Raw genomic sequence first — 25,882 nt, 5'->3', positions numbered from 1 at the left:
ATGTTTGGCAAAGACATTTGAAATGAGGTTTGGAAGCCATTGAGTTTAATTAGCGTCTATGGTGCCATCTACAGATAAAACAACGTGATTTTCCCACTCAACTGAAAGAAGCCTTTGAACAAATTTTCCGAATTTTTACTGCCATCTAGAGGAAACACAGCATTACTGTGCACGTGCACACGAAGGGGGGCTAGTATAATCATAAACTTATATTTTCTGCAAACTTAACACGAGTAAATATTTGTATGAACATAAAAAGATTCAACAACTAAGACATAAACTAAACAAGTGTCACATACATGTGACTAACATAAATGGAATAATGTGACCCTGAACAAAGGGGGTTTCAAAATCAAAAGTAACAGTCAGTATCTGGTGTGGCCACCAGCTGCATTAAGTAATGCAGTGCATCTCCTCCTCATGGACTGCACCAGATTTGCCAGTTCTGTGAGATGTTACCCCACTCTTCCACCAAGGCACTTGCAAGTTTGCGGACATTTCTGGGGGGAATGGCCCTAGCCCTCACCCGCCGATCCAACAGATCCCAGATGTGCTCAATGGGATTGAGATCCGGGCTCTTCGCTGGCCATGGCAGAACACTGACGTTCCTGTCTTGCAGGAAATCGTGCACAGATCGAGCAGTATAGCTGGTGGCATTGTCATGTTGGAGGGTCATTTCAGGATGAGCCTGCAGGAAGGGTACCACATGAGGGAGGAGGATGTCCTCCCTGTAACACACAGCATTGAGATTGCCTGCAATGACAACAAGCTCAGTCCGATGATGCTGTGACACACCACCCTGGACCCTCCACCTCCAAATCGATCCCGCTCGAGAATACAGGCCTCGGTGTAACGTTCATTCCTTCGACGATAAATGTGAGTCCGACCATCACCCCATGTGAGACAAAACCACGACTCATCTGTAAAGAGCACTTTTGCCAGTCCTGTCTGGTCCAGCGAAGGTGGGTTTGTGCCCATAGTCGATGTTGTTGCCGTGATATCTGGTAAGCACCTGCCTTACAACAGGCTTACAAGCCCTCAGTCCAGCCTCTCTCAGCCTATTGCAGGAGTCTGAGCACTGATGGAGGGATTGTTTGTTCCTGGTGTAACTGGGGCAGTTGTTGTTGCCATCCTGTACCTGTCCCTCAGGTGTGATATTCGGATGTACCGATCCCTTGCAGGTGTTGTTACACATGGTCTGCCACTGCGAGGATGATCAGCTGTCCTTCCTGTCTCCCTGTAGTGCTGTCTTAGGTGTCTCACAATTTATTGGCCTGGCCACATCTGCAGTCCTCATGCCTCCATGCAGCATGCCTAAGGCACATTCACGCAGATAAGCAGGGACCCTGGGCATCTTTCTTTTGGTGTTTTTATAGCTGTGACCTTAATTGCCTACCGTCTGTAAGCTGTTAGTGTCTTAACGACGGTTCCACAAGTGCATGTTCATTAATTGTTTATGGTTCATTGAACAAGCATGGAAAACATTGTTTAAACCCTTTACAATAAAGATCTGTAAAGTTATTTGGATTTTTACAAAATTATCTTTAAAATACAGTGTCCTGAAAAAGGGATGTTTCTTTTTTTTTTTTTTTTTTTTGCTGAGTTAATATTAGCTCACAAGTGAAAAGCTACATCTCACAAAAAACATTCATCTTAGTTTAGTTTTGGTGGCTTAATGCAAGTAATAGATCTGTTGCCACATAGTTATTAAGAATAAATAATAATAAAAACATCTAATGGTACATTTTGCACTGTAAATGTTTTGAGATCATGCACAAATCGAACAGTCACAAGCTCACCACTTTCCTCTGTTTACAGAAAGATCAGAGAAGTGTGCATACATTTGTTGCCCATGTCTGCCACCTCCAACAGCCTTTTTTAGTATAATTGGAATCTTATTTAAGTGAACATAAATTTAAACATATTTGGCAAAAGTTATGCCATCAGTTAAAAAAAATAAAATAAAAAAAAGTTATTTTAGATGGAAAAAATTTTCATGTGGAAAATGACTCAGTTTACCTTTAAAGCACCTGTCAACAGGCAAATGCATTGAGACCTGTGGTCACTGAAGCGTCAGTGAATTTAGTGTGTTTCTGCTGCCATCTAGCGGTGACAGAACTCAATGTCAAACCATGATTTATTTAAAGAAACATTTTTTATTTGAAATACTCATCATTAACATAGGGCGAGGTGCCTGAAATTCAAACCCAGCTAACCTAAACATTATGTAGGGAATTAGGGCTTTTATCTTCACTTCAGAAAATCTCCTCCAAAACAAAAGCTATGAGGATATATATATATATATAGAGAGAGTACAGATTTTGCTCTTATGGAAAGAAATTGGTACTTTTATTCACAAAAGTTGCATTCAACTAATCACAATGTATAGTCAGGACATTAATAATGTGAAAAATTATGATTACAATTTTTAAAAAAAAGAAAACTACAAAAAAAAAACTAACTAAAACTACTTCATTGAGTTCTCATCAAAAAATCCTCCACGTGCAGCAATGACAACTTTGCACATCCTTGGCATTCTAGCTGTCAGTTTGTCCAGATACTCAGGTGACATTTCACCCCACACTTCCTGTAGCACTTGCCATAGATGCGGCTGTCCTGTCGGGCGAGTCTTCTCTTTACTGTTGTACATGAAACTGGTGTTGAGCGGGTAGAATTCAATGAAACTGTCAGCTGAGGACATGTGAGGTGTCTATTTCTCAAACTAGAGTCTCTGGTGTACTTATCCTCTTGTTTAATTGTACATCTGGCCTTCCACATCTCTTTCTGTTCTTGTTAGAGTCAGTTGTCTTTTGTCTTTGAAGACTGTAGTGTACACCTTTCTATGAAATCTTCCGTTTTTTGTCAATTTCAAGCATTGTATAGCCTTCATTCCTCAAAAAAATGATCGACTGACGAGTTTCTAGAGAAAGCTTTTTTTTTTTGCCGTTTTTGTCCTAATATTGACCTTTAGACATGCCAGTCTATTGCATACTGTGGCAACAAAAACGAACACAAAGACAATGTTGAGCTTCATTTAACAAAACAAATAGATTTCAACTGTGTTTGATATAATGGCAAGTGATTTTCTAGAACCAAATTAGCAATTAACATGATTACTGAAGGATAAGGTGTTGGAGTGATGGCTGCTGGAAATGGGGCCTGTCTAGATTTGATCAAATATGACTTTTTTCAAATAGTGATGGTGCTGTTTTTTTACATCAGTAATGTCCTGACTATACTTTGTGATCAGTTGAATGCCACTTTGGTGAATTAAAGTACCAATTTCCTTCCGAAACAGCAAAATCTGTACATTATTCCAAACTTTTGACTGCCAGTGTGTGTATGTGTGTGTATACATCTATCTATCTATCTAATAATAATAATAATAATTATTATTATTATTATTATTATTATTATTGAATATTAATTTATTCATATATTATTATTAATATTTTTTTCTTAATGCATTTATCTCCTTGTAATTTTTGTTATTTGTTTTGAGTGAAATGATGTTTTTTTTTTTAACAAACCCCGCCCCTTTTAAGCGTCATCTCTTTGCGCTCCCTCTATGCGTAATCTCCGTGCGCCCTGTCCTGTTTGGATCCGCAGTTTGACATCTGTTCATCATGTTTTCAGCCGCAGTTTTGCGCGCATCTGCCGCCGGTATCAGGAGTTTGACTCGAACACGACCCGTTTACACAGGTAAACATGACAACAGCGCGAGGAAACACATGCTGTGAGGGGTTTCATTCATAGAGATCACAGCAGTTACGCTTTGAGGTCAAAGACAGTCTGAGTTTCACTTGATCACAGATTTCAGCCGGTGTCTAATGAGTTTATTGATCATTAACTGATTTTAATCGATTCGCTGGAGTTTAGCTCCCTGAGTGTGTCGTTGTGATTATAGATCATCATGTTTGTGTTTGTCCTTGTATTGACCCGCCGCACACATTGGATTCACTTTCTGTTTATGCTCATATGACCACATTTTACATCAAATACAGTATGTGCATTAATTATTTGAACTGTACTCTAACAAAAAGTACTATGATGTTATTGTTTTTAGCCATGGCTATTAAATATGTACCATGTTAGTACCATAGTTCCTTGGACTAATATGCAAATGCCTTACCATCACTGTAGCATGGTACTGTAAACGGTAGTTTTTGTAAGGATATTGTTCTTAATTTATAACTTTGTTCCATTACTTTGTCATGGAGTGCTGTGATTGTGTCTCATCTTTCGTGTTCTACAGAAGTCTTCCTGTGTTTGACATTTAAAGGTGCACTCAGTAATTTTTCCCCCCATTAAAAAGATTTACTTCTAAAGAAATTAATAGTAATTTTGAAACATATGAATGAAATTATGAGCACTCACATGAAATGAAGACTCCAGTCATATCTGCAACCTTATAAATGCCATTGTAATCTACATGGAGAGGGTCTGCTCATGGGGGCGGCCATGTTATGATCACATGACCAGCTGAATACTACTCTCTTTATCTCAGCAACCGCCCTGCAATTGGACACTTTCACTCAGGGATTAAATTATTCCTGGCTGACTGTGAATAGTGAATTTCTACAATTGCATCAGTTGCTAAAAACTATTGTTTGAATGATGCTCCATCCTAGGTGCCCAAGACTACACAAGACTGAGTCCACCTTTAAAGTCTGATTACAGCATCCTGGTCTTATTGTGAACAATTAATCAGAGCAAGTTATTTCATAGAAAAAAAAAATCATAATATTACATGAAACCATAACGACTTGTAACAACATTGCTTTTCAGTTGACATTAGGTCTGTCTATCAGAAATGGATCTACAAAATGCCCAGATAGTGTGCATATTTCACTATTACATATCTCGGGTCTTTAATGACCCTTTACACTTTTGGTAATTAAGTAGTTATAAAAAAAAATAAATAAAAAAAACCTTGTTTTTTTTGTTACACTATTCAGAAGATTAAAGTTGAGGAATGGGCATAACTAAAAAAATTGGTGAAGGAACTAATTTGCCAGATTTATATGCTTATAAGAGGTTGTGTAAAGTTGTTTTACGTTATGGATTTGACAACTTATTTTTCCTCTCTGATTCATGTGGTCTTCTCTCTGTTTTTTTTATTTTTTATTTTAGCTCCTGCTGCAGTACGATGTTACTCTCATGCTAAAGCAGAAACAGATGAGGAGTTTGACTCACGCTGGGTGACGTACTTCAGCAAACCTGACCTCGACGCCTGGGAGCTGCGCAAAGGTGATAAACACAAAACACGCAGATAACACAGTAAAAAAATCACACAGAGCACATCGATCACTGTGTCTAAAAATATTAGCTTTTGATCGTGTATTAATAATGTGAGCAAATGTGTTTTTTCTTTCTCTCAGGTATGAACACACTGATTGGATACGACCTTGTTCCAGAACCAAAGATTTTGGACTCTGCTCTGCGTGCTTGCAGACGGTTGGATGATCTGGCCAGCGCGATTCGCATCTTAGAGGCCATCAAGGTGAGACAAGCGCATGTCTATTTTCCTGTGCTTCTGTATTAATTCATTTATACCATAATTAAAATGTATCTTTAACGGTTTTGTATCTGTTATATATTTGGATTTAGTCTTTAAGCTGGCCTCAGTATTTCTTCGGAATCAGACTTCAGTTTTATTAAGACAGCTGTAGGCCTCTTATGTTCACACTTACTGAAAAAAGTCATTCATGTTTAATTTCAAATTGGGCTAATCCTTATACTTTTTCTTGGATAAAATCCTTAGTGGGTAGAAGGTTAATTGTTTTTGAGTGCGAGTTTGTGAATGTAATCAGTCTCTTGTGTCTTCTCATTAACATGCAGTGCACTCTTTTGTAATTCTCTGCAATGTTTTGTCAGGATAAATCGGGTCCTCATAAGGAGATTTACCCATATGTGATCCAGGAACTCAGACCGACACTGCAGGAGCTGGGTATTTCCACTCCAGAAGAGCTGGGCATTGATAAAGTGTGAATGCCACATACACAGTGAGTCGGGTTGTGCTGTACATAATTGATTCAGTTGTGGGGATTCGCCCACATGGGGGACACAAATATTAAACAGACACACAAGTGATAAATGGTGAAAATATACCAATAGCAGGAACAGAGTTCCTTGATAAACCTGGAGTTTCTTTAAAATGCCAAACCAGTTTCAGAACTACCCTGATTATACTAGACATGTTTAAAACATTTGATTATTTCAATTTTAACACATCAAATTCTGCCAATTAAATTGACTCTCATCATAATATTGTAATATTGTTAATATCTAATTGTTGTCTTTTTGAAACAAATGTTTTAAATGTCTTTCTTTCTGTTTCAGGGTTTTTATGTGAAATTAATGAGGTTTTCTACCTCTGCTCTACACTGTGTGAAATTCAGGAAGTCAAACTGTGTCCCGTCCTGTATAAAATAATAATGGACCTAATAAACCAAGCAATACTGAATCAGTCTGTGTTGTTGTTCATGACCATCCATTTTCAGTGTGATGAATGAACCAGTAGCAATATCAACCATAATTTTAACATCTTTTCCAGAATCAGAATCAGCTTTATTGCCAAATATGCTTACACAAGGAATTTGTCTTGGTGACAGGAGCTTCCAGTGCACAAAACAGAGATAATAATACAAAATAGAATAAAAATAAATTTTGAATAGAAAATAAAGTATATATAGAATACACAATAAGACAATATATATATATATATATATATATATATATATATATATATATATATATATATATATATACAGGTGTGTGTATATATATATATATATATATATACACACACCTGTGTATATATATATATATATATATATATATATATATATATATATATATATATATATACAGGTGTGTGTATATATATATATATATATATATATATATATATATATACAGGTGTGTGTATATATATATATATATATATATACACACACCTGTATATATATATATATATATATATATATATATATATATATATATACAGGTGTGTGTATATATATATATATATATATATATATATATATATACACACACCTGTGTATATATATATATATATATATATATATATACAGGTGTGTGTATATATATATATATATATATATATATATATATATATATATATATACAGGTGTGTGTATATATATATATATATATATATATATATATATATATATACAGGTGTGTGTATATATTTGTCTTGGTGACAGGAGCTTCCAGTGCACAACAATACAATACAGCAACAAAACAGAGATAATAATACAAAATAGAATAAAAATAAATTTTGAATAGAAAATAAAGTATATATAGAATACACAATAAGACAATATATATATATATATATATATATATATATATATATATAGATATATATATATATATATATATATATATATATATATATATATATATATATATATATATATATATATATATATATATATATACAGGTGTGTGTATATATATATATATATATATATATATATATATATATATATATATATATATATATGCGCAGTGCAAATAGAAATCTTTTATATACTGTGCAAGGAAATGTAATGGCTCATTATTTTGGCTCATTATCTAATCAGACTGATAAAGTTAAAACATTTTTACACATAATTTGATTAAAAATGTATTATAATAACAATATTTCCAAGAAGATGTGAAATGGATAGTTCACCTAAAAATGAAAATTCTCTCATCATTTACTCACTCTCTTGCCACCCCAGATATGTATGACTTTCTTCTGGAGAACACAAATGAAAATATTTAGAAGAATATCTCAGCTCTGTAGGTCCATACAACGCACGTGGATGGTAATCAGCAATTTCAAGCTCCAAAAAGCACAGACAGTCGTAGTATAAAGTAATCCATACGACTTCAGTGGGTAAATTAATGTCTTCTAAAGTGATCCGATCGCTTTGGGTAAGAAAAAGGTGATACATAAGTCCTTTTAACTATAATTGTTTACTTCCGGTCACTCTCCAGTTCGGTTCATGAGAGGACCGAGTTCACGCCTCTCACGTGACGTAAGCGCGTTGGCATGTTCAAATGAAAGCAAAACCAATGAAGCTTGTGAACAGCGAACTGTTGTAAATAAACCAGGCTGCACATTGCGTAATTTCTTGCGTGAACATGCCTGTGCATTTGCGTCACACGAGATGCTGCGTGAATTGGGTCCCATAATGAATGCGCATTATAAAGCGACCGGAAGTAAACAATTACGGTGAAAAGGACTCAAATATTGATCCGTTTCTCACCCAAAGCGATTGTATCACTTTAGAAGACATTACTTTAACCACTGGAGTCGCATAGGTTATCTTTACTACGCTTGTCTGTGCTTTTTGGAGCTTTAAAGTGCTGATTACCATCCACATACATTATATGGACCTACAGAGCTGAGATATTCTTCTAAAAATCTTTGTGTTCACAAGACGAAAGAAAGTCATCTGGAATGGCATGAGGGCAAGTAAATAATGAGAGAATTTTTGTTTTTGGGAGGAATTTTCCTTAAACTAGACGTCACTCACTGAATTGAAGTTGTGATGTAGTGGGTTCATGCAACTGCAATGTTAGCAATATTTATTAAAACATTTTATTGAACCTAAACCTTAAACATTTAAAGCTGCATGCATACTGTTTCAAATACTATTTTTTTTTTATTTTTTATTTTTTTTTAAAGAACATACAGGACACTCTTGTTCCTTTCCTTTCTGATCATAGCCAGAAATGTTTAGAATTGTCTGTGTACTGTTTCACACACAGACACAAAGAGTGGGCAATGTAGTGAACGCTGATACGGTCCTGAGAGGTTGCAGTACCACTGGAGCGCCTGTGAGTGGCGGCAGTGCGATAAGCGGCGTTGGATGTGACATCAGGTGAAGAAGAATCTGTTTACTGTAGTGTTATCGTGAGTTTCATCTGTGCGGTTTAAGACATGATTTCATTTTTAAACTTTCACTTCGAGACACAAACATGAACAACATGGAGGAGAGCGCAGAGCAGGGCACTCTGTCCGACGACGAGTCTCCAGTGGCGAGGAAGAAGGTCATTTTAATTTATTTATTTATTTATTTATTTATGTATTTATTTTTTAAGTGTTTGTAGCTCAAATCTTAAGCTGATGTTTGATTCCACTCTTCATAATCATACAAAAACACACAATACTCGTTGAAATGTTAATTATGTGTCCGGGCAGATGATATCGAACAGTAAAGCTTTATTAGCAGCTATTTTATATGCTGTCATATGTGTTTTGTGTTTCTTATTGAGAATTTAGTCAAATCAGACATATTTTCATCTTTTTCCTGCTGAAAGTTTAATTATCAGTTTTTGTATCTGAGGGGTGATTCAGGTGGATTTCAAACCCTTGTAAGCCAGGAATCAGTATTGAATATCTAAATCTTCATCAGTAAATTGTACTTAGTTTGTTTGCCAAAAGAAATTATAAGTCACATAAGGATTTCGACTTGCTCCAAAGAACAGTCATACACACAGCTATATTTAATTATCATGACATTACTCACACAATATACAATATATACACAATGCACAAAATACAGTATGACACAAAATATACTGTACAGAATATACTCTATTAATGGATTTGGTGTGATGATATATAGGTAAAGATTGCAATTGTAATGAGAAGGGAAAATAGAACAGAATATGTTATGAAGTTGTTGTTACCTTATTTGTTGGACAAACTGTCACATGTCAGTATGTTGATCCACAAATGTACTAATCATGTTTAATCATAAGAGTGCTGAAAGCAGTGAGCAGCCACAGACAGGAGATGAGAGAATCAAAGCGGTGGAGAAGAGAGGACCGTATATCATGTCCAAAGCACCTGCATTCCACGTGAAACTCCGTAAGTACTGATGAAAATGCATAAGTATTCAATAACTGATTTGCTTTGAAATGTTTTTTTCATAATGTGTAAAGCAAGATAAATAGATTATATAATAATTAATTATTGCTATGTACAGATAGCAAGATGTACAGATATATATTATGATAGATAGATAGGTGTAATGCACAGATGTACTAATGTTTTATGTTGACGAGTTGAGTGATTAAATGTGCTCTGTGTTCAGAGATATGTAGTTGTGTTTATCTCCTGTCATGTATAGATGTCATTATTTAACGTGCGTATTGTGTGATTGTGCTGTATGTCTCTGTATTGCTTTATTTGCAGAGAAACACAGAGACTTGGCCAGAAGAGCTCTGCAGAACAGAGGCTTTAGCTCGGGCAGGCCTGGGCTTCAACAACACCGACACAAACCAAAGAAGTGGGTCTTATGCCTTTCATAAACAGACATCCTGTATGCTGTGTTTTAAAATATGCTGCTGTCATTTTCTGCAATACATTTGATCTACCTCCGGTTTTCGTGAGCCAAGTATATGCATTATAATTGAGATTTTTTCCTTCCATAGAAACTCGTTTGAAAGGTGTGTTGAAAACTCAACAGTAGCAGGCACCCGCTTGTTTTATTTGCGTCTCTTGCAGTAAATCGGTTTGGTTTGTGTGGTGAATCAAGGAGTAGCCTATTATCACTGATTAAAGTGTGTTTGATTGTGAGAGTGCAGGTGTGTTTCACAGTCACACTGATCAAACCCATTGGTATTTCTCCTCCAAGTCAAACATACTGACTGTAAAAGAGGCAAGAGACCATGTGTTTATCGGGACAAACATGCCAGTTTTTACTTTGAAATATTTTTTCATTGTTATGTTCTTTTTCCTTATTGATATTTATGGATTTTGTATTATTGTGTAATTCTTCTGTTTGCAGTGTGAAGTTTAATAAGGGATATGCTGCTCTGAGTCAGACAGCTGAAGATTCACTCATCTCTCTGGATTCAGACAGGTACGTCAGTGTCTCAGTTATAAACATGCTCTTACAGTTATTCAAATCTGTTCAGAAAGTGTGTGAATGTTATAATTAATTGTGTGCTGTTTAATCTCCTTAGTGATACAGAGCTGGATTGTTCATCTGGATATTCCTCAGCTGAGGTGAGATGCTTACAAACAAGCCTGATTAAATTAATTAGGTTAATTTGTTATATTATATAGAACACTTTTTTTTTTTTTTTGTGGAGGAAAGTATCTGTAGATTTCTGTGGAATATGCTCAAGTGTGCTAAACTGAGGTTTTATCTTTTGGGGGGGCTGAAAGCGTTATGAAATTAGAAAAAAATATTTAATAAGCCAACATGCAAGGGGGTGGGGGATGTGAATCAAATTTCAAATTATGGATGTTTGAATCTGTGCACTTTCTGTGGAATTTTGCTTGTCCATATTGCATGCACTCCTATTAATTCATTATGTATTGAGTAGTCGCATAACATTTCATTAAGCAGAAATCTTCTGTCCTGAACAACTGCACTTATTTCTCTAGTTTCTGGATTACTAGTACTTAGAATTGAACTTGTAATATTTGTGTTAGAGGTGTCTGTCACCACACACCCAGTTTAAAGTTTCTTGGCTGTCAATAACTGACCTAGAGCATTGACTCTTCTCTAATAATTGCTTACAGTTGTTCTTATGTGCACAAAAAAATAAAATAAAAAATTCACAGAATTTACAAAAGATGTATGTGCACATAAATTTGTGTTAAATATGTTTCTGAACCCTGATTATTTTTTATGCAGAACAAAATTGAGCTATAACATACAATTGTGTTACTCTCACTCAAACTCTTTTGCTGAACTTGATTCAATGCTCCTTAAAATGGCTACGAGGAACTATAGTTCCTCGGGTGCGAAAATGATGAAAAGTACTAGTCCCAGGGAAAAGTACCTAAAATGGGTTTTAGTCCCTGCAGTGGGAAAGGGCCTAATCATGGACAGTGGTTCCACGTGTTTGAAATCAGTTTTAAAATGACCATGTAAATTCAGCTGAAATACTTCAAGTAGAGGGAACCTAACTTAATCAAGTAAACCCAACAAGATTTATTCATATGCTGGTGGGAAGCAGTAATAAGTGCATCTTAGTCACCATGCAATGATTAGCACAGCATTTTGCACAGTAGATAAAGCAATATGTTGAATATTCAAAAAATGTATTGGTCCTCAACCTAGGCTCAAGCTCCACTCTTCACCATGATGGTAACCCCCACAACAGAAATTCTTCTAAATCTCTACATAACAAAATATTAATCATTAACAAGTCTCCCCCTTTATATTTATCTTGCAAAAAGACACATCAAATAACGCTTTGTTTTAATATGTACTCTTCCTGTCGAGTCCCATGCAAAGCATGCTGGGAACTTGAAATTGTCTGCCCAGTTTCAGTTAACCAAACAATAAATATTCATGTTGTCCCAACGCACATGGATTAAGTAAAGCTGACAAGACACTTTTTTTTTCATTGAATCAACTAAGTTTCCTTGGTTACATGAATTTTTTGAGTAATATGAACATGCAAGGATTGAGTAAAACCGACGATAGTGAAAGTTCTCACTCAATTTGTTTTTAGTGTGAAATAAGTATGATTTATTTGTCAATTTGTAATAATTATATTTATTCAAAAGAAATACACTAGGTCATTTTATTTTGCATACATGTGATTTCAATTGGTTGTAAGTTATATCCTAAAAAAAAAAAAAAAAAAAGGATTATCCTAAAAAGTAAAGACATAGATCAATCATCATTTCTGCAGAGTTCCCACAGTCTTGGGAAAACCTGGAAATATCAGGGAATTTTATAATAGGGATTTCCTAGCCTAGAAATCATGGAAATTAGTTAAATCTTAAAAAGTCATTGGAAAAGTCTTGGAAATTTCTATAGTGAATAATGTTTTTTTTAACTAGTGTGGTCTAGTCTGTACAATATTTAAATGGCTAGCAAGTGTTCTTTGTGAGTGCAATCTCTAAAAAATATATATTTTTAAATCCTTATCCAGTAATCCGAACACCTAGAAATATCATGGAAATCAATTGGTGTGGTAACCCTGCTTCTGATTGAAAGCGTCCACATGCAGATTTTACACACATATGTGCGTAAACTTGGTTAGTGAATGAGACTCAGTGTCTGTCCCGTCAAGTCTCTTCTGTTCTCCTCAGGTGCATCCAGACCTGAGCAGACAGCTGTTGAAGGACGGATATCACCTGGATGAAATACCTGATGATGAAGACCTGGACCTGATCCCCCCTAAAGCCTTGACCTCCTCTGTGTGCTGCTGTTCAAATGCGTCATCCTGTTGCGTGCAGTGAACGAACCTACAACACATGCACTGAACACTCAGGATATTCGGTTTGGCCACCATGTTAAACTTCAGTGCCGTCACTCCCATTTGTGAAATAGAGTAGAAACATTCGATTTGAGTTCTTATGATGTTTTTAAAACCACAGTGTTTTGGATGTTTTGTGTGAGGAACAAACCAATGTTGCATAATTCATTATTCTTTGAAATGTTTCCCCTCCAATGAAGCTCTCAAATCTCATTCTCACTTCCACATATCCAAATGAAGTGATCAGTCATCTGACAAGTTAGAACCAATGACATCCACCATTGATGATGTCAAACCCGGTGTAGTGCGTGCCATATGTGAAGATTTTCAGTGAATAACGACTTAAATTCAGGTCTGTCCCTCATACAGAGCTATTGCATTCGACTTCAGAAGACTTGGAATATAGCACACAAGTCATATGGACTACTTTTTGATGCATTTATGGTACTTTTTGTCCATTTTGGAGCTTTGGAACAATGTTATTGTTATTGTATGCCACTGTTTACCATACATTGTCCAAAATGTTGCATTTTGTGTTCCACATAAGAATGTCATACAGGTTTGGAACAACACAAGGGTGAGTAAATGATGACAGTTTTTATTTTGGATGAATCACTATGTTTTTGCTGTCAGTATTTTTGCTTGAGTTTCACAGTTCAAACATTTTGCTTGAGACAGCAGCTGTTAGTGGTTTGGTTTTTAAAAAAATCTGCCATTATTGTTGGTTCAGCAAGCTCAGAATGTCAACTAGTGTGACTTGAAACAAAATGCCCATAATTCCATCCCATAATCAGCACATTGTTTGAGGAAGTGGAGTGCTACTGATATTGAGAAACCTGACACTACATACTGTTGAGACAAACAGAATTTATAGGTGGGTGTGTATACTGTATATGCGTGTGTGTTTCTTTATAGAGCTCATGTATGCTTTACTACTCTGCTTTGGAGTTTCCAGACTGGGTGTTGTCCAGTCTCTGTGTTGAAAAGTTTGTTTATTAATTTTTTTTATCTTTTATTTGTGAATTGTTCCTTTTCAAGTTTATGCTTTAAAAATGTGTAATTTGCAATTTGACACAAAAAACAAACAAAAAAAAAAAAAACGTGTTGCGTAAGTATTGTACTATTTTCTGTAGTACAATACTATTTTCTGTTACTCCCAAAAGGAAAACGCCTGCTTCTTCTTTAGTGTTTAGCTGCCATTGAATTTTACGTTTCTTGTATTTGTTTATGACATAAGTAAGTTAGATCTCAGCTGTGAGAGATTGTGTTATTTTATATTCAGTTTCAAACTTGTATTATCATATATTTGTATTTGCCCCTGAAATAACTGGAGAATAGTTTTTTTCTTGAGTATTAGAGGTGTGTGTGCGTGTGCGTTTGTGTGTGTGTGTGTGTCAGACTGGACCATCTGCAACACTATGCAACAAAACATTTTCACTTTGTTGCCACAATGAATCAGTTACTGACTTCACATGCAATAAATTAAAATACATTTATTTTCTTGTAAGAAAAGTATTATTTGTATTTAACTGTTTTGTGAAATTAAGGAAACATACCTAAACTATAGCTATGTTAATGCTTTTATTAATGACTGTTGAATGTTTATATCGAGAACTGAATATCAGCATGGACTCAGAACATCAACTTTATATAATATTACACTAGAAAAGACTAACTGAATATTGGCTTGACAAAGCATTGTCTAAAAGTGGAGGTCTGAAGATTATTTATGTTTGCACTAAACAGAATGTCAAGCCAACATAAACGAAAAATACATTTCCCAGCGACTGTAAAACTGTGCCCACTACACATGAACACTAGGGGGCGCGCTTGTGCAACAGTGATTGACTTCATTGACATTTACAGGCTAAACACTTATTTTGATTCTCGTATTTACTATTTTTAGCTATATTAATTTGATTATTTTAGCATCATTAAAAGACTCCTCATTATCAGCAACAGGTCTTGCTTGACCCACAAATAAACATATTCATCAGGTTGTGCTCAAAACCTAGTAAGCTGCCTACCTAGACAGCATGTTGGGGACATCATTTGCGACCAAGATGCTTTTTTGTCTCTAAGAATTTCAGCGGACCGTTTCTTGACAGATATATTATATATAATGTATTTTCTAAATATTTAATTTATTGTTTTTATTACTAGTTTATTTTTTATTAAATTGTTGTTTTAATAATTTAATATAATTTTCAAAATACCAAACGCACATGTATTATTCCACTATGTGTGTGTGTATGAGAGAGAGAGAGAGAGAGAGAGAGAGAGAGAGAGAGAGAGAGAGAGAGAGAGAGAGAGAGAGAGAGAGAGAGAGAGAGAGAGAGAGAGAGAGCGCGAGCGCATTCATGTCGCTCGCGCGGGGCGGAGGTTGTTCGGTGTGGCCAGGGGAGGAAACGCCAAAGACAGAGAGAAGGGAACGGAACGGAGTTCTGATCTGAACGCCAGGCGGGTCGGAGATCTGAGATCGGGTCCTGCTCATTTACGGGAGATATCAGCGGCCGAACGCGCACCGGATTCACGCGCACCGGATTCACACGCACTCGGTGGACGAACGGAAAGTGCCGCCGGTGCGCGTGCACGATTTATCGAAGGGACAGTGACTGAGACATCGACGAGACCGGGAGGAGCGGAGGGATGGTGGACAACACCGGCAGCAGTAAAACACAGATGGTGAGCAGACCATTCAATCGCCTTTAGCAGAGGATTTTAAAATGGTATTTTTCAGTCCTGGACAAGTCATGGGAAATTCATAAAATGTAAAAAAAAAAAAAAAAGTCATGGGAATTTTTGTAATGAATTTAGTGTTTGTCTAGTTATGCATTTCTTTAAACTATTTCACTTAAATATTGCTTTCATTAAGTACATTTACTCGTGAGTCGAAGTGATGTTCGTTTTGTTAGTGAATCGTTCGTTGATTAGGTTTTTTTCGATTAATTTTTTTTTTAATCATTCAGGAATTACGAGACACTGCAAAGGTAATGAAAATGAATAAAGTCTAAGTAGGCCTATTCATGGAAAAAATGATTGCAATTTCTATTAAATATAATTTATTTCTAGTTACACTACGCCCTAAAATAATTGACGAAGATGTATCTTGTGTAGTAGAGTACTTGCTCGCAAGCACCAGCGATGAGTCATTTGAGTCGGTTCTTTTCAACGAATCGAACCGATTCACTAATCGGTGTAAAATGATTCATGGTCGTAAAATTCTTTTTCCAGTAATCATAAACGACTGCAAGGCTAATGGAAATTCATTAATTGGTCTAAAAGTGCGTAAACACTGCAATACAAATGATGCTTTTAAAACTCACTGAAAAGTGTCATGTAACTTTAAATATTATTTTAAATGTTAGAATATTGTTAACATTAGTCTCTTGCTGCAGCTTTGAACATCCTGATGTGCTCTTAATCAAACACATATAGGTCCCTAATAAATGTCTTCAATGGACCTTTATTCACAGTATAGCGCCACATTTGATTTTTGACGTGAATGTAAACAAGGCTGTGAGCGATAGACTTACAGTCTCTTCATTGAGTTGTACTGCTGTTAGAAGTGTTTTGGATCGTTCCGCCGATGAAACATTGAAAAAAACATCTTTCCAAGATATTACAGTAGACAAAACACTTTAGAAAATACAAGCTGTGGAAAATGAGATGTCATTTAGGAGCTTTATAGGATAGTGCATGCCATTGAAGAGACTGTAAGTCTATCCCTCACAGCCTTGTTTCAAATATCAAATATGGCGCTACGTTGAATAATGTCTAAAAAGCACTTTATCATCACAAATTATGTGTAAAAGACACAAACACACATTTGTTTTTATAGCATAGTGGGGATAAAATTACCAGAGAAACAAAATTGCATTCTAGCTATAGATATTTTTTTTAATGCAATATTTAGTACCTTTAAGAAGTAGTTTTTTTCATGATGGTGGTGACCTACAATGTTGGTAAGTTTAGGCTTAACTATCATTGTGGGGGCACTGGCACAACACACACACACACACACACTGTTCTGCACCAGATGCCTCTGAATGCACAAACATGTTGCTTTCATTAAAGGCTTGTGCTTTGATCTCACATTTTAACTGTTTTTAGACGTGTTGAATTCACTTAAACCACATTTATTCTGAAGAATGGCTGTTTTGTACTCTAGTATTTTCATTTCATGTCTGATTTGTTTAGGCGCAGAGCATCTCATCAGATTTTTTGACAGTCACGGAATCAGCCTAGATAAAAATGTTTTATCTGTTTAAGCATTTAATGTGTCTGTATGTTTGAAAAAAAATTTTTTATTATTTTTTTATTTTTTTTATTTATTTATTTTTTTTGCAAAAGCATAACTTGAGTTAAATGAATCTAGACAAAGCGCTGTATTACAAAAGTTAACATTACACCAGTCTATCCAGGTAAACCTGCATATCTAAAAACTTAGTCTGACAGTCATTATTGATATGTTTAATATTTTTTAAATGTTTTTTTTTTTTTCTCCCCTTTTCCTCCCCAATTTTGAATGCCCAATTCCCAATGTGCTCTAAGTCCTTGTGGTGGCATGGTGACTCACCTCAATCTGGGTGGCAGAGGACAAATCTCAGCTGCCTCCGCTTCTGAGACCGTCAATCCACGCATCTGATCACGTGGCTTGTTGAGTTTGTACCACGGAGATATAGCACGTGTGGAGGCTTCACGCTATTCTCCCCACCGAGAGCAAGAACCACATTATAGTGACCACAAGGAGGTTACCCCATGTGACTCTACCCTCCCTAGCAACCAGGCCAATTTGGTTGCTTAGGAGATCTGGCTGGAGTCACTCAGCACGCCCTGGATTCAAACTCACGACTCCAGGGGTGGTAGTCAGCGTCTTTACTCGTTGAGCTACCCAGGCCCCCTGATATGTTTAATATTTAATTTACTGATTATTGAATATAGCACCGATTAGCTTTAGTTTTGTTTGCTTTAGTTTGCACAGTTTGCATATCATGATAGGCAGGGCCATCAATTTGATTTTCAAGTGCTATAAGATAAAAACACTGATATTTAGTTTATAATGTTTATTTTTCTGATGGACGTACAGATTTAGAAATGGGTTCGTATTTGTTTTTGGGAAATATGGGCTGAGCGGTTTTTCCTACAGTTGTTCAATGTTGTTCCATGACAAGATTTCAAGTCTTTTCTTGTCCATTAAAGCTACAAGTTTCAGTTTTAATGTGCTTTATTGGCATGCAGCATGACAAATAATTGTACATTTGTCTTGCTAAAGTGTTTGCAACTTAGATGTGTACAGAAAATATTGCAAATCAACATAAATAAATTATGTGAAATAACGTATTCATAAAAGTTTCTCACACATTTTAAGTTAAGCATTTTAAGACCCTATAAAAACAAAATTAGTATTGTTTTGCTTTTAGTCCATGTCTATTAGCTTTCTATGTGCAAATCAATGTACTTCTAAAAGCTGACAAAATTAACTTTCTTCAGATATACACATTTAAAAATGGTGGATAAATGGGCCAAAAATTGATGACATCATCTTGCACTCAAATATTTTGTCCAATAAAATGCTCCCTAGAATAAGAATGTTCCTCCTCCTAATACCACCTGCCTCTGACTAGCTTTATCAAGTAGCAAATCATGGTTCATGGCTGTGATGTAAACTAAAGGCTATTGGCTTTTTAAAGGTGCACTCATTCTCATTAAAAAAGATTTACTCCTAAAGAAATTAATTGCAATTATGAAACATATTTATATAATCATGATGACTCCCTTGAGATGAAGGCAATAACACAAGTCATATCAGTAACCTCATTAAAGCTGTTTTATTCTATATGGAGAGGGTCCCCTCATGGCGGCTGCCATGTTAGAATCACATGACCAGCTGAATAATAATCGCTTAATCACAGGAACTGCCCTGTTATTAGACACTTTCACTCGTGAATTAAATGAATCATGACTGACTGTGAATAGTGAGTTTCTTCAACAGCATCTTTAACTGAAAACTATTGCATTTGAATGATGCTGCATCCACACCCCTAGGTGTCAGTGTACAGTAAGTCCAAGACGCACCTTTAAAAAACAAAAAGGACTAGTCCTTTGATATATCCCGTCCCAACTTTCTGTTTCAGTTCAAAAACGTCATCACAGGACAGTGAACTGCACTCGTCAAGCCATTTCATGGGGTCTCTGAAGCTTTAAAGGATGTGACTGTAATTTGAATGCTCATTTTACGGCACATCATTAATGTCTTTGTCTTTGTCTTTCAGGAGGGGGGTTTGGGGGGCGGGTACCCTCAGAGTGGCCCAGCGGGGTTTAAGCTAGAGGCAATGATGGAGCAGCTTCAGCGCCAACAGCAGGCACGTTTGGACATGGAGCGGAAGGAGCAGATGTTGCATGAAGCTCACATCATGTATGCGCAGCAGGTTGCGGCTCAGCAGGCCATTCTGGCTGCCGCCCGAGCTTCTGGGGCTGGCTTCATGGGCAAGGGCCTTGGCACAGGGACTGCGGGGCCCCCTGGGGTCGAGCAGCTCTCTCGAGTGTCTAATCAGTACAGTGTGGACTCAGAACGAGAGGATGAGGAGGAACGGGGCCGAGACTCGGGTGAGGAGGATGATGACGATGAGATGATGGAGGGAGATGAAGGCAGCGAAGAATATGACAGGGCGGCCAGTGGACTGGAGTTTCTCAGAAAGCAGACGCTGGCACTGCAGCAGGGAGCCACCCGGATTCCTACACGTCCGTTTGGGAACTTTGGAGACTCGCCAGCTCCAGCAGGTGCCCAGAGAGCTCCATCACCCCCTCTCAGGGTGAAACAGGAGCCCGATGATGATCTCTCACCTGCGGAGCGGCCATCAGCGTCTTCTCCTAACGGCCAAGCAGACTGGAGCTTTGACGAACATTTTAAACAGGTAAGAAAACTGCTTTTTGTCTGCTAAAGGAACCTCATGTTGCAAATCTTATTCAGAATCGGGTGAATCTCGCAAACCGGTCAAGAACATGTCAATACAATTTTAGGACAGTTAAAGGGATAGTTCACCCAAAAATGAAAATTCTCTGATTATTTACTCACCCTCATGCCATTCCAGATGTGTATGACTTTCTTTCATCAGCAGAACACAAATTAAGATTTTTAGAAAAAAATCTCAGCTCTTTTGGTCCTTACATTGCAAGTGAATGGTGATCAGACATTTGTAGCTCCAAAAACCACATAAAGGAAATGTAAAAGTAATTCATATCACTCCAGCATTTAAATCCATATCTTCAGAGGTGATATAATAGGTGTGGGTTAGAAACAGAACAATATTTAAGCCCTTTTTTACTTTAAATCTCCACTTTAAGTGAAATTAAACAGGCACCACATGTAACTTTCAGATGTAAAAGAGAAAGTGAAGGTGGAGATTTTGAGTAAAAAAAAAAGGAATTAAATATTGTTCTGTTTCTCAGCCTCACCTATTATATTGCTTCTGAAGATATGGATTTAACCACTGGAGTTTTATAGATTACTTCTGTTTTCTTTGTGATTTGTGGAGCTACAAAGGTCTGAACACCATTCACTTGCATAAGGACCAAGAGAGCTGACATAGTCTTCCAAAAATCTGAGATGGCATGAGGGTGAGTAAATTATGAGAGAATTTTCATTTTTGGGTGAACTATCCTTTAAGATTTAGTCTTTCATCGTAACATTATTTTCTTGACAATTTAGCACATTTATTCCCAAATCCTCTTTATTGTGGTGCGGAAAAAAATATATTCTTAATAGATTACTTAAGTGGTAATATATTTATTAAAGCTGTCAGGTGGTTACATTTTTTTATTTAATTAATTACATTATGTATTTACTGAGAAAGGCCCCCAAATAAAGATAATTTAGTCTATAATACAACCCCAATTCTGAAAAAGTTGGGACAGTACCAAAAATGCTAATAAAAAAAAAAAAAGGAGTGGACCAGAGAACACGATGGCTGTTTTTCTAAAACTATTTGAAATTTGGACTTGTTGGGCCACTAAACATGATTCCACTTTTCTACTTTCCATCTCAGATGAGATGTCTCAGAGAGGTTTGCAGCCTTTCTGGACAGTGTTAGGTGTACGGCTCCTGCTTTTCATAGTAAAGCCTTAACTTGGATCTGTGGATGCAGCAGCGAATGGTGCTGACGAACAAAGGTTTACCAAAGTATTTACGAGCCCATGTCATGATATCTGTTACATACGAAAGATGTTTTTAAGACGTCACTGTCTGAGGGATCGGAGATCACGCATACGCAAACCACATACTGCCCGGATTACAAGTGAATGGTTGCGTATGCAGAGAGTGCAGGTGCTAGATTGGCATGACTGCAGTCCTGACATATCTCCAATTGAGAATGTGTGGCACATTATGAAGCTCACAATATGGCAACGAATGTCCACTGCGTAGCTGACGACTTGCAAAATGGATAAATGGGGGGAAATCCTGCTTGCTTAAATTACTGAGAAAACAGTAATTGGTGTAATTTTTTTTGAACGCATTATTTTTCGAAAAAATTAATCGCACTAAATTAACACGTTAAATCGACGGCCCAATTGTTTTTACCCGATGCTAGTATCTATTCTACTGTCTGTAGTGTGTACTGATATTAATAATACAATTTAAAAAAACATTGTTTTATCAAACTTTTCTATGTAATTTTACAGTAATAATATACTATATCACAGTAATGAGAATCTAAACAGAATTACTGTTGAGAATAATGAAAAGAATTAAAAAAAAATTGAAATGAGAAATAAACAAAGCAATGCAAAAAATCGTAGTGGTCTAAAAATACAGTAGGTTTGATTTTCTTACTTGCTCAATTTCTTATTTTCTTTTCTTTTGAAATATGACTTGGACAAGGTTTTTTTTTTTTTTTTTGATCAGCTGTCTGGCAGACAGATGTTGCCTATTTGTATCTGGAAGTAGTTTTATGCTTTTAAGCAACAGGTTAAATACTTATGGAGCACAGTTGGGTTTGGATTACAGTACACTGTCACTGCAAAGGTTTCATTTTGAATGAGTTCTCCCTCTAGCCCTCTTAGCACCTTTCTGCATGTTTCTGTGTGTGTTTATGGTACATGTTAGCAGTGGTGTAGTAACTGCGCCTCAGGAGAAACATCTGCCTTCATGTGTTGTTGCTCTCTGGAAGTGTTGCTGGCACACAGCCTGACACTTAGCAGCACTTATATGTTCTGTCTCACTGCTGCCAAATGCTGACTCGGGTTTGGCTCATGTCCGGACTACATCAAGAAAGTTTGGCCCAGTTTTGTCAGTTAGCGTGAGCGAGTCGCAGCAGGAGTGTTTGTGCACGCGTGCAGTGGGTGGGGTGTGAGGGGGAAGTTGTAAGGTAGCTGCGGCTCTCTACAAGGTGATCTGAGACCTTTAAAGTCAACATGAAATATTGTTTGCTGTTCACTTTACTTTTGCAATGTGGCATATTTCAAAGTGAAACAGGATATTCAACGAGAAGAAAAAGGGTGGGTTTTGATTTTTGATTTTCAGAAACTGATTGGATGGTGTAGAGTGGTCTCTATTTAACAGGTGATTTAAGGGGAGGGGTTAAAAAAGCAGAGGGCTTGGTGACATCAGCCGAAAAGGAAAGTTGTTTTAGAGGTGGAGCAAATTATTACATTTTGATGAAAGATTACGAAGAAGACACATAATAATACCATAAGCATGCATTAATAAAGTATATGGGTCAATTTTGATTTCATGTTTACTTTAAAGTGAAGCTAAATCTATTGATGCTGTTTTGTGAGCGTGAGCTTTACATCCGAGTCTAAATGTGTGCTGTTGCTGCCAGCGAACCATCAAGAGATCTGTCCACATGAAGAGTGTATGATGTGATTAAAGTGGGTGTGGAAGCTTCCTATTTATAGAGGAAAGACTGCCACGTTCATTTAGTCTTTCCTAATATAGAACAGCAGTGTGGAAACAGATGGTCCTAACAGTGAAGAGAGAGGGAGAGACTAGCGAATAAGACAAAGAGACAGGAAAGGGAAGTTGCTACTTACGTGTTCGGAAGTTGTAATTACGATGTGATGTGCGTTCAAGTGATTTGGTTCGGCAATTTCCTATTTCTTTTTCACTTGGTGACCTGCACAGGAAGCTTTTTAGCAATATTGTTTCACAATAAAGCGCATATAATGCGCATTTTGTGTGTAATTGATGCTTTATGGATTTTTATTGTTCTTGTGCTGCCCCGAAAATTATGGGAAATTAGTCTGTTGCTTTATCGCTATTTTTCTTTAACAGTTCACAAAATGAATTTTCAGACACCCTGAAATCGACCCCAATCTCCCATCACACATTTTTGCATCAATTCAAATGTGTTTACCTTTTCTTGCTGCTTAAGCAGCCTTGGATACGAGTGCCACGGAAACCATAATCAGTGATGAGCATGATTTTAAGGTTGCATTTCTCCTCTAAAAGAGGAGTCCATACATTCAACAACACTTTCAGCTTCGGCATCGGGGGCAATGCTTTGAATATCGGTAAGCGTAGACCAATTTCAGCTAAAGACATTTCGACATACTGTTGGCAAATTCACAGTGAGATCAGCCTGTGCAATGTGTACGAATTCAATTTTACAGTCAGCTTCACAATGAAAATTTGATGCTTCTGCCATGACACGCCCACAACGTGTAAAGTTCGGTCTCTCAAATTTCCTGTGCGCTGTTCATGTGCGCTTATCTCATAATTATGTTCATTACAACTTAACAGTTTCTGATGGATAAACAACATTAGATTATGAAATCATTTATGCAACACTAATCAGACTGTCAGTATTCAATGTAAAGCAGAGGTGCAGCATTTCTGAGCAAAAAGGAAATACAGATGGTGAGACAGGGGGATGGAAGACATCATTGTGCTTTGAGACAGCTCTGTCTCTCTCTCTTTGTATCCTGTCTTTTATGCATTCTTTCATTATGTGTGGAAAGCAGTATATAATGACACCTCATCACGGATGCAGTTTCAGGTTGCGTGGTGGATGGGGGCGGGGAGGGTTTCAGAGACAGCAGGACGACACACACACTCATTTTAATGGCATTTCTGTGCAAGATGGAAACTCTGTTTTAATGACAGCTGCAGTTTTTTTTTTTTTCCTGAAATGATCCGACAGGAGGTAGTGTTGCAATGAGACAATGTCTGATTTACTGATCAAAAATCATGAATAAATCACATGCTGGTCTATGGATTGTCATGTTGGATTCTTCTGGTTGGCTGGTGTGTTAATGTTGAGGTTTCTTGAACAGTACATTAAATACTTAAGTATATGTTTTAGATTGTATAGTTCCACATTTTTGTGAGCTGTGTTTTTGAAGTGTTGTAAAATGACGATAAACATGTGAGCATTCTGACCAAACATTTTATTAGTTTGGAAAGTTCCTATGTTGTTTGGCAGCTATAAACAGCCTGCATAGCCTTTCATTAAAATGAAAGTTAATGGTGACCAAAGTCTTTCTATTAAGTCAGTCCACTGTCAGCCGTCTTTGGAACACTCTCACAGGCTATTTCCAGTCATGACAGTGAAGCTGCTATCTACTTGAATGGGGAAAGACCAAAATCTCAAAAACGGTTGGTCAAGATTACGATCAAATAACGTATTTTAAATCAGCAATAAAACTCGACAATACAGGATTCATAAATTGTGCTTCTTTACCTCATATCATGCTAAAAAAAAAAAAAAAAATCCCGGCTTGTATAGCTAATGCGCATTCTCAAGTTGATTGACAGGCAGTGTCTGTATCTAAAAGGTGATTGGCTCTTTTACCTGTAAGGCAGGACATCCGTTCTACATCTGTTGATCGTTGGGCGTTCAAATTTCTCCCATTCTTTTTAATAGAAGTGGCCCCTCTCTGCTAAATAGTCTCTGTGGTGACTGAGGCTGTCATTCAATTATGATGTAATGCATTCCACAGACAAAATCAATATTTAAGTCCTTTTTTTACTTTAAATCTCCACTTTCACTTTTACATCTGAAAGTCACATGTGGTGCCTGTTTATTTTCACTTTCACATCTGAAAGTGAAAGTTAAAGTGAAGAAGAAAAAAAAAGACTTAAATATTGTACTGTTTCTCACCCACACCTATTATATCGCTTTTGAAGATATGGATTTAAACACTGGAGTCATATGGATTACTTTTATGCTGCCTTTATGTGCGTTTTGGAGCTTCAAAGTTCTGGTCACCATTCACTTGCATTGTAAGGACCTACAGAGCTGAGATATTTTTCTTGAAAATCTTTGTTTGTGTTACTGAAGAAAGAAAGTCATACACATCTGAGATGGCTTGAGGGTGAGTAAATGATAAGAGAATTTTCATTTTTGGATGAGCTATCTCTTTAAGGCCTCTTCACACCAAAAACGACTCATCAAAGCTTGCTAATTGCCAATGTAAATCACCAGCGAATTTATACGTCTAAACTACTCGCACTGAGCATGATGCAAATTTTCAGTAGGATCTGCTAGAGTTCACACACCTCAACGAAATTGAAACACACTCTTGCATTGTGCGTCAATGTATTTTAATGCATTATACACCAATTTGACAATACAGAGTTAGCAGAAAAAATTACCTACATTGCGAAAAACAACTTTACATTGTT

General features: G+C 36.6%; 3 protein-coding genes across 3 annotated transcripts in view; all 3 read left to right on the top strand.

The window, feature by feature from the left end:
• Positions 1–3,562: 3,562 nt before the first annotated feature.
• LOC127416631 (cytochrome c oxidase subunit 5A, mitochondrial-like) lies at positions 3,563–6,466 on the top strand. Its single transcript, XM_051656076.1, has 5 exons — positions 3,563–3,702; positions 5,134–5,250; positions 5,382–5,503; positions 5,878–6,005; positions 6,343–6,466. Exons 1-4 carry the CDS (start codon positions 3,627–3,629, stop codon positions 5,989–5,991), a joined length of 429 nt encoding a protein of 142 aa, XP_051512036.1. The 5' UTR covers positions 3,563–3,626; the 3' UTR covers positions 5,992–6,005; positions 6,343–6,466.
• A 2,395-nt stretch (positions 6,467–8,861) lies between these two features.
• LOC127416630 (protein FAM219B-like) lies at positions 8,862–14,750 on the top strand. Its single transcript, XM_051656075.1, has 6 exons — positions 8,862–9,072; positions 9,787–9,895; positions 10,223–10,316; positions 10,818–10,892; positions 10,996–11,038; positions 13,088–14,750. The coding sequence occupies exons 1-6, from the start codon at positions 9,001–9,003 to the stop codon at positions 13,235–13,237; spliced, it is 543 nt and encodes a 180-aa protein (XP_051512035.1). The 5' UTR covers positions 8,862–9,000; the 3' UTR covers positions 13,238–14,750.
• An 874-nt stretch (positions 14,751–15,624) lies between these two features.
• The window catches only part of LOC127416595 (AT-rich interactive domain-containing protein 3B-like), a 75,625-nt gene continuing 65,367 nt past the window's right edge, over positions 15,625–25,882 (top strand). The window contains exons 1-2 of the mRNA XM_051656022.1: positions 15,625–15,939; positions 19,530–20,171. Of these exons, the coding sequence (XP_051511982.1) occupies positions 15,904–15,939; positions 19,530–20,171 (678 nt within the window). The 5' untranslated portion in view covers positions 15,625–15,903. The remainder of the gene's footprint in view (positions 15,940–19,529; positions 20,172–25,882) is intronic.

Source organism: Myxocyprinus asiaticus, chromosome 26, assembly GCF_019703515.2.
Source record: "Myxocyprinus asiaticus isolate MX2 ecotype Aquarium Trade chromosome 26, UBuf_Myxa_2, whole genome shotgun sequence".
In the NCBI taxonomy this organism is placed as follows: Eukaryota; Metazoa; Chordata; class Actinopteri; order Cypriniformes; family Catostomidae; genus Myxocyprinus; species Myxocyprinus asiaticus.
Note: the sequence above shows the minus strand (reverse complement) of the source record. Positions and strands in the feature narration are given on the sequence as shown.

Coding starts and splice junctions, on each gene's coding strand:
- LOC127416630 (XM_051656075.1), top strand. CDS start 9,001: ATGAACAACATGGAGGAGAGCGCAGAGCAGGGCACTCTGTCCGACGAC. Junction 9,073..9,786: donor CTCCAGTGGCGAGGAAGAAG/GTCATTTTAATT, acceptor TTTAATCATAAG/AGTGCTGAAAGCAGTGAGCA. Junction 11,039..13,087: donor CTGGATATTCCTCAGCTGAG/GTGAGATGCTTA, acceptor TGTTCTCCTCAG/GTGCATCCAGACCTGAGCAG.
- LOC127416631 (XM_051656076.1), top strand. CDS start 3,627: ATGTTTTCAGCCGCAGTTTTGCGCGCATCTGCCGCCGGTATCAGGAGT. Junction 5,251..5,381: donor CGCCTGGGAGCTGCGCAAAG/GTGATAAACACA, acceptor TCTTTCTCTCAG/GTATGAACACACTGATTGGA. Junction 5,504..5,877: donor GCATCTTAGAGGCCATCAAG/GTGAGACAAGCG, acceptor ATGTTTTGTCAG/GATAAATCGGGTCCTCATAA.